Source organism: Haemorhous mexicanus, chromosome 29, assembly GCF_027477595.1.
Source record: "Haemorhous mexicanus isolate bHaeMex1 chromosome 29, bHaeMex1.pri, whole genome shotgun sequence".
Lineage (NCBI taxonomy): Eukaryota > Metazoa > Chordata > Aves > Passeriformes > Fringillidae > Haemorhous > Haemorhous mexicanus.
Window position 1 is genome coordinate 4771645 of NC_082369.1, and position 13038 is coordinate 4784682.

Sequence of the window (13038 nt, forward strand, 5' to 3'; positions counted from 1 at the left end):
GAATGAAAATTATGGGAACTTGCAGAGTCTTGAGGCTTTGCCACAGAGGAGATGCTAAGCAACACTACAGCACTGAGGGTACAAACCTTTATTTCAAACAAGAGCCCAGAAAACAGGGAAGCAAAAGGCTTTCCCACTCGTTTTCTCCCATTGCTTCAGGTCTCCATGGCTGAGTCCTGGATGGGACTGAGGGGTCACCACAAAGTCCAAGCTGGAAGACAAGGAATGAGGCCCAGGGACGGGGCTGCAGAGAGGCAATGTGGGAATTTCCTTGGATTTCCTTGGCCATCTCTGAAGTGCAGGAATCTCCAAGAGCCTGTGAACTGCTGGTGGGAGCCACCCAGCTCCTCACACCTGGAGGAGGAGAGATGGGAATCACCTCCTGCCCCTGACCTGATCCTGCTCCAGGTCCCTCTGAACACCCCAAATCCCAATGGGCACAGCCTGAGCAGAGGCACAGGTGACAGGGGAGCCTTACCCTGCTCCCTCCACGAGCCATTTCAAACTCAGAGACATTTCCCTGGAAGCAGCTGCTTCACACTGAGCTTGGAACACCCCCTGGCACTGCCCAGAGCCCCCCCAAGCAGGGGGTCCCCTCATCCTTACCCACTGTGTCACTGCACCAGTCTGTAGGTGATGTACCTGCCCGCTGTCTCGCTGGGCCTGATGATCTTCACTACCTGCAAGGCAGACACAGAGCTCAGGAGAGGAGGAGGAGACACTTTTTCTGCTCCAAGGATCATGGCCTCAAGGATCATCCCCTCCCTGCCCTGCCCCAGGGAGCTGCTGCCTCAGCCTGCTCCTCTCACCTGGCCACGCTTTATCCCGAAGTAGCGAGCCACAGGGTCCCCAGCCTGGATCCTGGGGAGCTGGTTCTCCCTCAGTTTGCTGTGCTGGGAGTCAAGGAGAAGCTCCAGACACACCATGAGCTGCTCATGGAACAGAAATGAGCCGGGGCAGGAGGAGGGGTTTCCAGCCCAGATTCCATCTCACCTGAGCAGGATGGAGGGACACACAGAGGGACACTCAAAGGGACACTCAAAGGATACTACCGGGCCAGCAGCTCTGTCACCTCCTCCTTTGTCATAACCACGTGCTCTGGCACCAGCTGCAAACACAAGAGAGGCTGAGATGAGGCAGCAGCTGGAGACAATGTGTTTGGGAGGGGAAAAGGACAACTGTGCCCCTCAGCCCAGCCAGAGACCAGCAGAAGGACTCTGGGAGCAGCAGGAATGCAGCCAGAATGAGAGAGGGACCATCCTATGTTGTGGTGTTGTGAGTGTCCCCAGGATGAGGTGAGAGATGAGAATTAACTCCAAGTCAGAGGATTATATATTCTATTATAATTATATTACAATTATATTATAATTAATTATATTACATTATAATTATATTATATTATAATTATATTATATTCTAAAACTATACTAAAGAAAGAAAAAGACATCAGAAAGCTGGACAAGAATGATCATAAAACCCCGTGACAGACTCAGACATAGCTGGCTGTGATTGGTCATTAATTAAAAACAATTCACATGGAACCAATCAAAGTTGCACCCATTGGTAAGCAACCTCCAAACCACATTCCAATCAGATAATAATTGTTTACATTTCTTTTCTGAGGCTTCTCAGGAGAAAAATCCTGGCAAAGGGATTTTTCATAAAACATCATGGTGACAATCCCACCCCTGCTCACCTCATGCTCCGTGATGTTGATGAGAAGCTCCTGCTGCAGGAACTGCTCCAAGATGTACTTGGGAGCCATGTCAACCAGGGACTGGAAGGAAAAATCCCATCAGAGGTGGCTGGGGCAGCCCTGGCAGGGCTCAGAGCTGCTCCTGGACTCACACAGACACAGGCAGGCTGGGAACAGGGAAACATTTCTTTTTCCCTCCTCCACCTCCTGACTGCTCGTGGGCCCTCAGCTGTGCCACTGCCACCAGGACCTGCTGCTCTGGTTGAACACATTTGGGTGCTAAAAAAGAGCCTGTACTAAGGTACGACAGGCTCTAGCAAAAGCTTTCCTCTGGAGGGAAATTCAGGGCTTTTATTTACCCAGAAACAGACAAGGAAAACCTCCACAGCTCCTCAGGGGGACACAGACCTGCTTGGCCGAGGGGGTCATTCCCTGCTGCACCACGATCAGTGCCCGGGTGATGTTCTCCTCCTGCATGCGCTGGCAGTACATCTTGATCGTCTTGATGCCCACCTTGGGCTCCTCTGAGGAAAGAGCCACACGCGGGGTCACAGAGAGCCCCCCACAGTCTGAACTCCCCTCCCCGGGGGCTCAGCCAGACCCGGGGCTGTGCTCCAGACCTGCCCTGGGGGCACAGGCGGACCCCGGGTCACCCAGAGCCTCCCCACGCCCTGAACCCCAGAGTCCCGGGATGGAGCGGGCCGGCGCTGCTCACCGGGGAAGAACACGAACATCTGGTCAGTGGGATCATCGTTGTGAGCCACCAGCACGGTCAGGTCGGTGCGACGGGGTCGGCCCTCGCTGGGCTTGTCCCCGAACTGCGCCTTGAACTCCTCCAGCGTCTGGTCCAGCTCGTCCTGGGTCACCAGGTACCCGCGGTCGTGGCACAGCTGCGGGGGCAGCACCGGGCTCAGGAACCCGCGGGCGGATCGGCCTCCACGTCCCCCCCCTCCACCCTGCGGCCCCGCCGGCACTCCCCACACAGCAGGCTCGCCCTGCCGGTCCCTCCGGTGCCCCGGACCTGCATGATGGTCTTGCGGATCTTCCACAGCCGGTACGTCTCCTCCTCGTCGTCCATCTTGGCCGCTGAGGGCTGCGCGGGCTGCCCGTGCTGCCCGGCGCGCGCACACAGGCAGCGCCGAAGCACGCATTGGGGGGCCTTAGCCGCGGCGCCTCCTGGGAGATGTAGTCCGCCCTGAGCTGTCCCCCGCCGCTGGCTGCGGAGGGAGCGGGCATCTCTCTGCTGTTGTCGGGGTGGGTTTCTGGGTGGCTGCGGCTCCGTTCGGAACCCGCGGCCGGTCGGGAGGGAATCGCCGCCCGGGAGGCGCAGCCCGCAGCACCTGTTTCCAACCCCGCCCTTTGGTCTGCCCTTGCCTCCCGCCCTCGTGGTCTCTCCCGATAAACACCCCTGCGGCCACCCCGCCCACCCTGCCCTTCTATTGGTTAACTTTCCATCCATCATCCCGCCGAGGCCGCCTCTCTGCGCGCTGATTGGCTGATGCTGCCGAAAGGGGCGGGGTCTGTGCGGGATGGGCTGGGGCGGCGCGGTGCGGGGCGCGCTGTGGTGCGCGCGGGCGGCGGCGCGGACAGCGCTCCTGGGACCAGGGCTGATCGCGGTGCGGAGCATGGTGAGCGCGGGGCTGCCCCGGGAGCCGAGCTCGTTCCGGGACCGCTCTGCGCCGCGGGCTCGGCGGCTGGGCCTGGGGCTGGCCCCAGGCTCTCTCCCGCGGCGTGCCCGGGGCGGGCGGTGGGGGCTCGGGCCTGGCCTGGCCTGGCCTGGCCTGGCCTGGCCGGGGCGCGGAGAGGGGCCGTGAGGGGAGCGGAGGTGGCGGGGGCCGGCTCTGCAGTGATGCGCTCGCCCCGCAGTGTGCCCACGCGGATGACTGGCGCTCGGCCAAGGCTATCTACGACTTCGTCGCCCTCGACATCGATGGCAACGACGTGTCCCTGGAAAAGTACCGGTAGGACGGAGGGGTCGGGGAACGCAGCGCTGGGCGAGGTTGAGCCACAGCGGCTCTTGCGCAACCCTCACGCCTCGGCCGGGCGGGTGAGGGACCTCTGCCCGTGCCCTGCGGGGAAGGGCAGCTCATCCACCCCCTCTGCAGGGGCGACGTCTGTATCATCACCAACGTAGCCTCCAAGTGAGGGAAAACGGCGGTAAACTACACTCAGCTTGTCGATTTGCACGCCCGATACGCTGAGAGGGGTTTACGCATCCTGGGCTTTCCCTGCAACCAGTTTGGGAAGCAGGTACGTGGGGTGGAGGCTCGGGTTCCCCGGGAGTGTTGGGGTGGCTTGGGGAACCCTCACGGTCCTGGTGTGGCCCCTCAGGAGCCCGGGACCAACGCTCAGATCAAGGCATTTGCTGAGGGCTACGGGGTGAAGTTTGACATGTACAGCAAGATCGATGTCAACGGGGATGATGCTCACCCCCTCTGGAAGTGGCTGAAGGAGCAGCCCAAAGGGAGAGGCACTCTGGGCAAGTGAGTGTGGAAGGGAGAGCCCTGGGGACCCACAGCCCTGCAGCCAGCAGGGAGGGCTTGGCTCCGGGCCTGGCTGGGGGTGAGGAAGGGCTTTTCTGCCCCAAACTCACTCCTGTTTTTTCTCTCCTAGTGCAATAAAATGGAACTTCACCAAGGTAGGACACTGTAGTGGTTTTCGTTGCCTCCTCTGGGCTGCACGTCCCTCTGGGGATCTGAGGAGAGTCCCTGATGTGGGAGGGAGCCTCACACTGGGCTCTGCTCTGTGCCACTACCCCAGGTGTCACAGCAGGAGCATCCCAAGGGGTTACTATTTCTAGAGACCCTTGGGAGGCCCTGCCCAGAGCAAAACTGAGGGGGGAAGTGAGTCTGTGAGGGCTACAGCTGCCACACCCCCAGCAGCTCCCTGGGAGTGCTGGACTCACTCACCAGGGGTTCCTTCATTCCCACAGTTTCTCATTAACCGGGAAGGTCAAGTGGTGAAGAGGTACAGCCCCATGGAAGATCCCTATGTAAGTGCTGCTGCTGGGGAGGAGGGGAAGGCCGGGGATGTTCTCGGGGTACAACACTCCCCTCTTCCCCACAGGTGATCGAGAAGGACCTGCCTGCCTACCTGTAGCTCCGCTCCGCTGTCCCCCTGCCTGTCCCGACCCTGCTGCCCATGGAGCCTCCTCCAGCCCCATGATGGGCTGCCTCCAATCCAGCTGCTGGTGGGGCAGCCCTGACCCACGGCGTGCACCTGCTGGACAGAGGCTCCAGGGGCCGTGGCCGCTGCGGGCAGGAGCAGCCGGAGCCCCCTCACAGTAACGAGTCCCCCTGCAATAAAGGCGTTAGGAATGAGCTGCTGTGTTGGCTGTGGGATGGAGCAGGGATGGGGCTGGGGCTGCTGCGCCACTCTGCTGACAGCCTGGAGTTTGCTGGCAAGCCAAGACCTTACACAACTCCTAAGCCAAGCAGGGATAATCCTCAGTGTTGAGGAGGAAGTGCAAATCCGGCATGATGCATGCTCCCGAGGGGCTCCCTGGGCAAAGGCAGAGCTGGGGAAGGTTTGTCCCCTCTGGGACTGGGATCCCTCCTGTCCCCCTCTGGGATCCCTCCTGTCTCCAGAAACCCTGGCAGGGCAGCAGAGGGGATGGGTCCAGCAGTGGTGCAAGCCCCGGCCAAGAGAAATTCCTGCAAAACAGAAGCCAGGCGTGTTGGGACATGGCAAAATACCCCCTGCAGCCAGGGATGTGTCTGACCACAGCAAGCAGGATCATCCTCCTCCTCCTCGGGGCAGCGTCTTGGTGATTGTGAAGCCACAGCCGTGCCCAGCCAAGCCCGTGGGCACTGGTGTCCCATCCTGGGCAGGGACAGCTCAGGTTCTGCCATGCAGGAATGCTGCTGCACCTCCTCCCAGGGCCTGGGAAGTGCTGGCTCTCCCTGTCACATCCACAGCCCCCTGGAGGGAGTCTGTCCCCAGGAAAAAGCTCAGGGTCTCCCAAGTCTGACACCCCTGCAGAGCCTCCAGCCCAGCACATCAGGGATGCTGGGAGGATCCTGCTCACATTTAGGGATCACTCACTGGGGGTCACCCCATCCCTCCTTCCATGAGGTAACAGAACCAGCAGTGCCTGGATGAGACATCCCAGAGCTGTGGCAGCTCCTGCTGGGGGAACACACTGGAACAGAGGCTCCTTTATCTGTGTTTTTCCAGCCAAACCAGGAGGGAGCTCCCTCATCCAAGTGCTCAGGCTGGATCCAGACAGGATCCTCCTCTGCAGGAACAGTGGCTTCTCCTAGGGAGAGGCGTGGGACAACAGCCCTCAATGTCACCGATTTGGTGACACAGGAGATACAAAGTCCAGCTGCCAGCAAGATGCTGGCCCAGGGATTCCCGATCCAAGTCCCAGCTGGGCTCCTGGGGCAAGCTGGATAGACCAACAGATAGAGACAGAGCTGGGAGTTACAGAAATCTCACGTGTGGCTTCTGTTCCATTTTTACTGAGCAGAATGAAAAATTATCCTTCTGAGGCAAGTAGAAAATTCAGGAATTATTAGTCCAAGGCACATACTCTAAAAAATCTCTTTACATATGTACAACTTAATTATAAATATACATAGAAACAAGGGCAAACAACAAGCAGATTAAAAAGTGCCAACACAAAGGTGTCAGGGAAGAAAACAGGGACTCATTAAAAATACAATCAGTAGGACAACTGCAGAATAATTTAGTTAAAAGGTAACAATACATATTATTAACCCTGACAAAACATGGGATCGGGGCAGGAAAGGGATTCCTTGAAGGTGGTCTCTATCTTTCCAGAGACCAGGGAGAGAAGATTGCATATATTTTAAAGTTAAGGTCAAAGCCACCAGGTAAGGCTCCGGTGACAGCAGAGGGTGCCCAGCAGGGAATTCCCCCTCACTATTCCTGAGTTTAAACCTCTTTGAGCTGGGTTTTCCCGGCGTCCTTTTCTCTCATTGTTGGGAATTCGGCCCCAAGCGAGCAGTGCTTTAAATAGGGGAGGGTGTGGAGAGGGGCAGCCTGGCTCTGCCTGGCCCAGGGAAGGCTGCTGGGGTCGAGAGAAGCAGAGCTGGGGGAGAGCAGGAGCCCCCGGGGCAGCAGCAGGGCTTTGGGGGGCACAGGTGGCTCCCCCATCTTTGGTGATCACGTTGAGGTAAGGAGGTGAAATGTGGCCCTAACTGCAGGGATTGAGCCTCTGCTAAGAGGCAGGTGCCAGCTAGGGAAGGGGGTAAAGACAGGCCCCCCAAAAACGAAATTCAGGGACCAGAGTAGCCTCAAACTGAGCCCACCTGTGTGTGGCACCAGGGCAGGTCTGTGTCATGAGTCAGCTCCTGCCACAGCCAGAGCACAACACTTGGACACAGACCCAGAGCAATTCCCAGCATCAAATGGACGCTGGGCCAGTCCCTGAGCCCTGGGGGGACATGGAGGTGACACCACCAGGCACTGTGAAGCTCCAGCCCCCTCAAGACTGCCCTGTTAGGGCACAGAATACCCCCTTCCCCCAGGGCTCTCTGAGGAAGGGCCAGGTCAGCCAGGGATGGTCCCAAGTTCTTGCCTGAAATCATCCCGGTGCCACTTTTAGGAAAGGCTTGGATGCCCTCTGTCCTGGGGTGGAGGCAGCAGGGGGTGGGGCAGTGCTTTGCAAAGCAGCCTTTGTTCTTTGGTATCCGAGGGGGAGGTTGCAGCAGGAGCAGCCAAACTGCAAATCCCAGGCAGTGACACTGACACCGCACGTCCTGGGCAATGACAATAACACTGCATATTTCAGGCAGTGACAATGACACTGCACAACCCGGCTGGGCTGCCCTGACCCAGACCCCTGGCCTGGGGTCCATGGCCCAGCCAAGGACAGTGGCAGGACCAGCGAGATGTCCAGGTGAAGGGACAACATGTGACAGCAGGAAACTGGCCAAAGCACATCTGGTCACGGCGACCTGGTGAGGTTAAAGTGCAGGACAAAGGGACATGTGTCCCTTCTGCTCTGGAGAATCCTGCTGATCCTGGCGTGGCTGAACTCTGACAGACTCAAGCTCTGTCTGTGGCGAGCAGCCAGCTCTGGCCACTCCCACGGAGCTCAGGCAGCTCAAGGTCCCTTCCTGGCAAGGGCAGCACAGGCAGTTTTGGATCTCTTGCTACACCTGCTCAGCCCTGCCAGAGAACACCTGAGCTCAGCATCTCCCAGCTCCTCTGGGACAACATTCCCTTCCCCTTCCTCCCAGGCTGCCAGCACAGCCCCAGGGTCTGCAGCAGTGCTGGGGCAGCCCAAGCTGAGGGCTGAACCTCCATTCTTCCCTAACTGACCCGCATGTGGTCATTCCAGAGCCTGGCCATGACCCTCCTGGGCTGGAGGGCTGGGAAGGCTCGGACACTCAGTAGTCTGCAGGGGGTGGGCACAGGAGGGGTCTCCCCTCAATCCCACTTGAGCACTGACCTGTGAGCAGGACTCAACCCAGCAGAGCCCCTTGACCCAGCAGGACCCACTCAACTCCCCCTGGGCACGTTCCATACAAACCTGCACATGCCTGACTAGATATTAGATATAAATAAAATTCACTTTAAGGAACTCCAGGCTTTTTCTTCCCTCAAAACCAGAGCAGAGTCAGTCCAAACCAGTAGAAAAGTCAGGGCTTCTCAGCTCTCACCTCTGCACCAGAGAACACAGATCCACAGCAGCATTCCAGCTGGCATTCAGAAATCTGGGAAAGGCCCACTGAACTGGATCACGCTCTGGCGCTCTGGGGGGAGCATGTTCTCCTGGGAGGGCCCGTGGAACGTCCTCAGCATGTCCTCCAGGATCTCTCTAAAATTGATATTCCCGTCTTGCTGGAGAAAATCCTCCTGTGGCTGCTGCAGGGGGGCTGGGGGGGGCAGCGTGGGGGGCTCGTGCAGCGAGGGGCCGGGGGCTGTGCTGCCCTCCAGGCCAGGAGCGTGGCCAAAGCCAAAGGACAACCTGTGCTGCTGCTGGGGCTGCAAGGGGGGCTCCGAGGAGAAGCACAGCGCTCTGGTCTCTGGGTTCAACACCAAGTCAGGAATGCTGTTGCTGGGAGGGCTGTAGGTCAAGTCCAGGATCTCATCCTGGCACAGGGAGGGCAGGGGCAGCCCAGGCCCTGGCAGGATGTGCAGTGGCAGGGAGAAGGGTGAGCTCTGCTCCTGGGCCTGGAGCAGCCGGCTCTGCTTCCTCTTCACATCCTCATCCATCTGCTTCAGCTCCTCCCGCACCCTGTGGACGCAGCTCTCGGGGATCTTTATCCCTGGGGGAGGAACAGACATCAGTCCCCTGGGGAAGGACCTTTCACCACAGTACAGCAAAACCTTATCTCCCCGTGACATGTGGCTAAGTCACACAATTGTCAAGTGATTAATCATCTTAGCTGAAAACCTCCTTAGCCAGCAATAAGCATTCTGTCTTGGTGAGAGAAAGGAAACAGAACACAAGTATTCTTACAACTATAAAAGACCACTATGATTTTCATGAAAGCAGAAGTCTCTAATACACTCTCTGACTATGTGGAGAGATCTTGACAACCAAGACATGGGCATCAAGTTACTTTCCCTGAGGACTGAGAGAAATTAAGGACATTCTCTGCACACTGCTTTCATTTGTTGCTCAGTGACATTGATTCCTAATTTATACTATTTCTTTGCCAGCTGTAACATAGGTACCTTTATCTACTAGTGGTGCTTCTTTTATTTATCCTGTGTAGCAAGTGAATTTGTTTATTTCTGTTTTCCTTGGCCTATTCAAATAAATAATTCATGGCCTGATCAGTCATTAGGAACTTGCAAGCAAGAATGGGTTTTGGGGTGCTGCCTACTGCCAGAAACCTGTCAAAGGCAGGGACTTGTTAGGAATGGAGAGGGGAGAGCTCAGACATCTCCACAGCCCTCTGGGAAGGGATGGGGCACTGTGGGGACAGAGGGAAAGAGCAGCAGCACTGGGAGGAGGATGATGGGCCTGGCTCACCCCCTTTGCCCCAACACATCCAACTCTCCTCCTGGAAAGGATGAGTGGGTGCTCCATCCCGTGTGCTGGAACACGCCCCTTTTAAGAAGGAAATCACTTCACACACCGACTTGTTTCTTCTTCTCCTTGGTCTTGAGGCGCACGATCTGCAGGTAGCTGCTGCTGGTGATGTCTGCCATGACGCCGGCGATCCTGCTCCACACGCGCAGCAGGGCCCCGCACAGCATGTAGTAGTGCCTCAGGCGCATGCCCTGGAAGCATTCCTTCCCCTCCTGGATCAGCTTGCAGCTCTTGTTCCTTCGAGGACCATGGGAGAAAACCACTGGAATTAGCACAGGTTCCTGGAGCTGAGCGGGATTCACCTCCCCTCAGGCTCCCCCCAGTGCCACAGTCAGGGACCCCCAGGGTGCAGGGTCCTGCCTCGGGAGGGAGGAATGGCTTTAAGGTGAAAGTGAGGAGATGTAAATTGGAATTTGGGAAGGAATTCCTCCCTGTGAAGGTGGTGAGGGCCTGGCACAGGCTGCCCAGAGTTCAAGGCATCCATCCAGGCTGGATGAAGCAACCTGGTAGAAGGTCTCACTATCCCTCCCTGCCATGGAACTGGATGGGCTTCATTTAAGGTCCCTTTGAACCCAAACCATCCTGAGATTCTGTGGCAGGCTGGGGCTGCAGCTGCCTTACCACAGAGCATGGTTACAGTTCTTCAAGGAGAAGTGGTAGCTGCTCTCCCAGTGCTCCTTGGCTTCCTCGGGCAGCACCTGCAGCAGAACATTCAGTATTAGGAATTTTCCAATGTCCAGGATGAAGAGATGTGTGAAATCCAGGGCTGGGAGTCAGGGCACCTCGTGCCATCACCATCCCTGCCCATCCACAAGAGAGCCACGAGGAGCTGTGACAGGGTTACAGTGAATGCCCTTCCAACTCCCCCAGCCCCTGCACTGGAGGCTGCAGGTTCCACCTACCCGTCGGTATTTCTTCTGCAGACTGTCCAGGCTCTCAAGCTGGCTTTGCTTCCCAATATTTGGCTTGTAGAGGATGAAGTTCTTCCCACGGCACTGCTCTGCCAGCAGACAGGTGTATTTGCTGCCTCGCACCTGTGGGGTACAGCTGATGGTCACAGGCACAGCCTCCCTCCCCAGATTTCTCTAAACTAACCCCTTCCTGCCAGGATGGAGGTCCTTGGAGGCATTTCCCAGCCCTCAGGAAGAGTGACCTTGTACCACCATGGCAGATTTCCTGCTGGAATCATCCCTGAGCTGAGGTGCCACCTTGGCAGAGCCCAGGGACATACCTTGTAGGAGAGGTAGAACCCATCATAGGTTCCTGTCAGTTTGAGTGACTTCTCATAGGCTTCCTCCCACTTTAAGCCTCTGTCCACGCTGATCTGAACAGGAACACACAGAGGAATTTGTAACTCCAGGGGCAGGACAAGTGCCTCGGTGTCTGCCTCACAAATCTCCCCTCAGCACAGCCTAGAACCAGGCACAGACAGGTGCCCACCTTGTAGAACACAACCTGCCCGTCCTGCGGGTGCCCTGGGGTCAGGAAAACCTCCTTGCTCTCCTCGTAGATCTCATCCACTCCTGGGGCTAAATCTGTGGAAGGAGAAAAGGCTGTTGTGAAGAACATCCTCCCAAAAGCACCTCCTTGGGTCTCAGGATCTGTGCTGGGAGGAACTGGAACCCCAGGGGTGCAGGAGGCAGAGCTGTGACCACCCCTCCTTCTCCATACCAAGGATGCCCATGTCATATTTGCCCTCCTTCTTGTCCTTCTCAATCAGGTAGTCAAAGGTGTCAGAAAAATACTGGAAGAGCATGTTCTGCTTGTCCACCTCCAGGCCCAGGATGCGGTTCAGGAATTTGGTGATGGAGCAGTCTGCAAGAGCACAGCGGGTCAGGTGTTGTGGTGCAGCTGGACATGGAACCCACCAGCCCCCTCCCAAAGAGCCCCCCCAGCAGCCCCAACTTTCTGACAGCAGCCCAGTCCAAGGGCTGCTCCTGTCAGGAAGCTGGGGGGCCATGGGATCTGCAGCACAGGCTGCTCCTACAGGGCCTTCCCCACAAGGCAAACATCTTGCCCAGGTGCCCAGCACACTCCACAAGGTCAGGAAGGCCATCATGACACTCCCACCTCTTCCATCTGCCCCCTGCCTTAGGCAGGAGCAGCTGTACACCTACCCTTCTCCACAGAGACAGTGCCATACTTCATCTGGCTGCAGCAGATGCCCACGGAGATGAGCCCTTGCTTCATTTCTGGAATGGCAGAAGACATCTTTTGCATTTTGGGGTTAAGCCTCCCACCAGCATTCCTGCAGGATTGCTTCCCCTTCAGGAACTCAGCCACTCCCCATGCCTGGCAAGTGACATCATAAGCCAGCAGCACTTTCCCCTGTTTTCTCTCTCTGACCTCCTGCTCGGTTCTTCCAGCATCCCAAACCTGAGACCAACCCATCCAGCAGAAACCCTGGAGCTGGAAATGTTCTTACCACGGAAAAAGGTGTCCTCCCCTCTCTCATAGCTCCTGGGCACGGGAACCCTGCTCTCCGTGTGGTTGAGGATTGTGGTCAGGACTTTGTCCAGGGCTTTGGCCCCGTACTGTGGGAGGAGACCAGAGTCACACATGGGAGGAACGGACACGGCAGCTGAGCTGGGGCTGAGGGTGTCACACACTGCTGAGGGTGACACTGTTGAGGGGACACATGCTGCTGAGGGCATCACACACTGCTGAGGATGACACTGTTGAGGGGACAAACACTGCCGAGGATGACACTGCTGAGAGTGTCACTGCTGAGGATGTCATACACTGCTGAGGGGACACACACTGCTGAGGGTGACACTGCTGAGAGTGTCACACACTGCTGAGGGGACACTGCTGAGGGTGTCACATACTGCTGAGGGTGACACTGCTGAGAGTGACACACGCTGCTGAGGGTGTCACACACTGCTGAGGGTGACATTGCTGAAGGTGACACTGCTGAGGGGACACACGCTGCTGAGGGTGTCACACACTACAGAGAACACTGTCAGCCCAGGAAGGCAACAGACAAGGCAAGGGGGAAGCTGTGAGTGCCTCCCATGTCCCCAGGGGAATGGAGACCCTTCCCTGGGGGCAGAGGACTGGGTGCCCTTCCCAGATCCTGCTGGGAAGAGTCCTCAGTGTGACCATAACTCCAAGCAGGAGCTCGGTGCTAGGCTGGGCCCTGCCTGCAGACAGTAGCAATGATCCTCCTGCCTCTGGCTCCCTGTCCCAGCTCTTCCAACATCCTCTCAGCCACGCTGCCCCAGCCCAGCCCTGTCACCTTGTTCTCGAAGTTGTACTTGCTGAGGTCTCGGGTCTCGGTGGCCCGTCGGTCCCCGTGAGTTAAGGCACCCTGGGAAGGCAGATGGAG

General features: G+C 57.5%; 3 protein-coding genes across 6 annotated transcripts in view; 1 reads left to right on the forward strand and 2 right to left on the reverse strand.

Moving 5' to 3' along the window:
• Positions 1-73: 73 nt before the first annotated feature.
• On the reverse strand, positions 74-2875 carry POLR2E (RNA polymerase II, I and III subunit E). Its single transcript, XM_059869880.1, has 8 exons — positions 2718-2875; positions 2412-2586; positions 2105-2220; positions 1697-1777; positions 1050-1108; positions 810-888; positions 607-680; positions 74-354 (listed from the first exon to the last, which is right to left on the reverse strand). The coding sequence occupies exons 1-7, from the start codon at positions 2772-2774 to the stop codon at positions 615-617; spliced, it is 633 nt and encodes a 210-aa protein (XP_059725863.1). The 5' UTR covers positions 2775-2875; the 3' UTR covers positions 74-354; positions 607-614.
• A 339-nt stretch (positions 2876-3214) lies between these two features.
• Positions 3215-5016, forward strand: GPX4 (glutathione peroxidase 4). The gene is made up of 7 exons (XM_059869881.1): positions 3215-3324; positions 3563-3657; positions 3802-3946; positions 4028-4179; positions 4310-4334; positions 4629-4688; positions 4763-5016. Exons 1-7 carry the CDS (start codon positions 3226-3228, stop codon positions 4793-4795), a joined length of 609 nt encoding a protein of 202 aa, XP_059725864.1. The 5' UTR covers positions 3215-3225; the 3' UTR covers positions 4796-5016.
• A 1127-nt stretch (positions 5017-6143) lies between these two features.
• Positions 6144-13038, reverse strand: part of SBNO2 (strawberry notch homolog 2) — a 50313-nt gene continuing 43418 nt past the window's right edge. For 3 of the 4 annotated variants that reach the window (XM_059869865.1, XM_059869866.1, XM_059869868.1), the window contains 10 exons: positions 12949-13020; positions 12136-12244; positions 11828-11902; positions 11382-11525; positions 11151-11245; positions 10942-11034; positions 10613-10744; positions 10332-10408; positions 9757-9947; positions 6144-8937 (listed from right to left, as the gene is read on the reverse strand). In XM_059869865.1, coding sequence (XP_059725848.1) covers positions 8375-8937; positions 9757-9947; positions 10332-10408; positions 10613-10744; positions 10942-11034; positions 11151-11245; positions 11382-11525; positions 11828-11902; positions 12136-12244; positions 12949-13020 — 1551 coding nt within the window. In that variant the 3' untranslated portion in view covers positions 6144-8374. The remainder of the gene's footprint in view (positions 8938-9756; positions 9948-10331; positions 10409-10612; positions 10745-10941; positions 11035-11150; positions 11246-11381; positions 11526-11827; positions 11903-12135; positions 12245-12948; positions 13021-13038) is intronic. The other variant, XM_059869867.1, reaches the window with a different exon arrangement.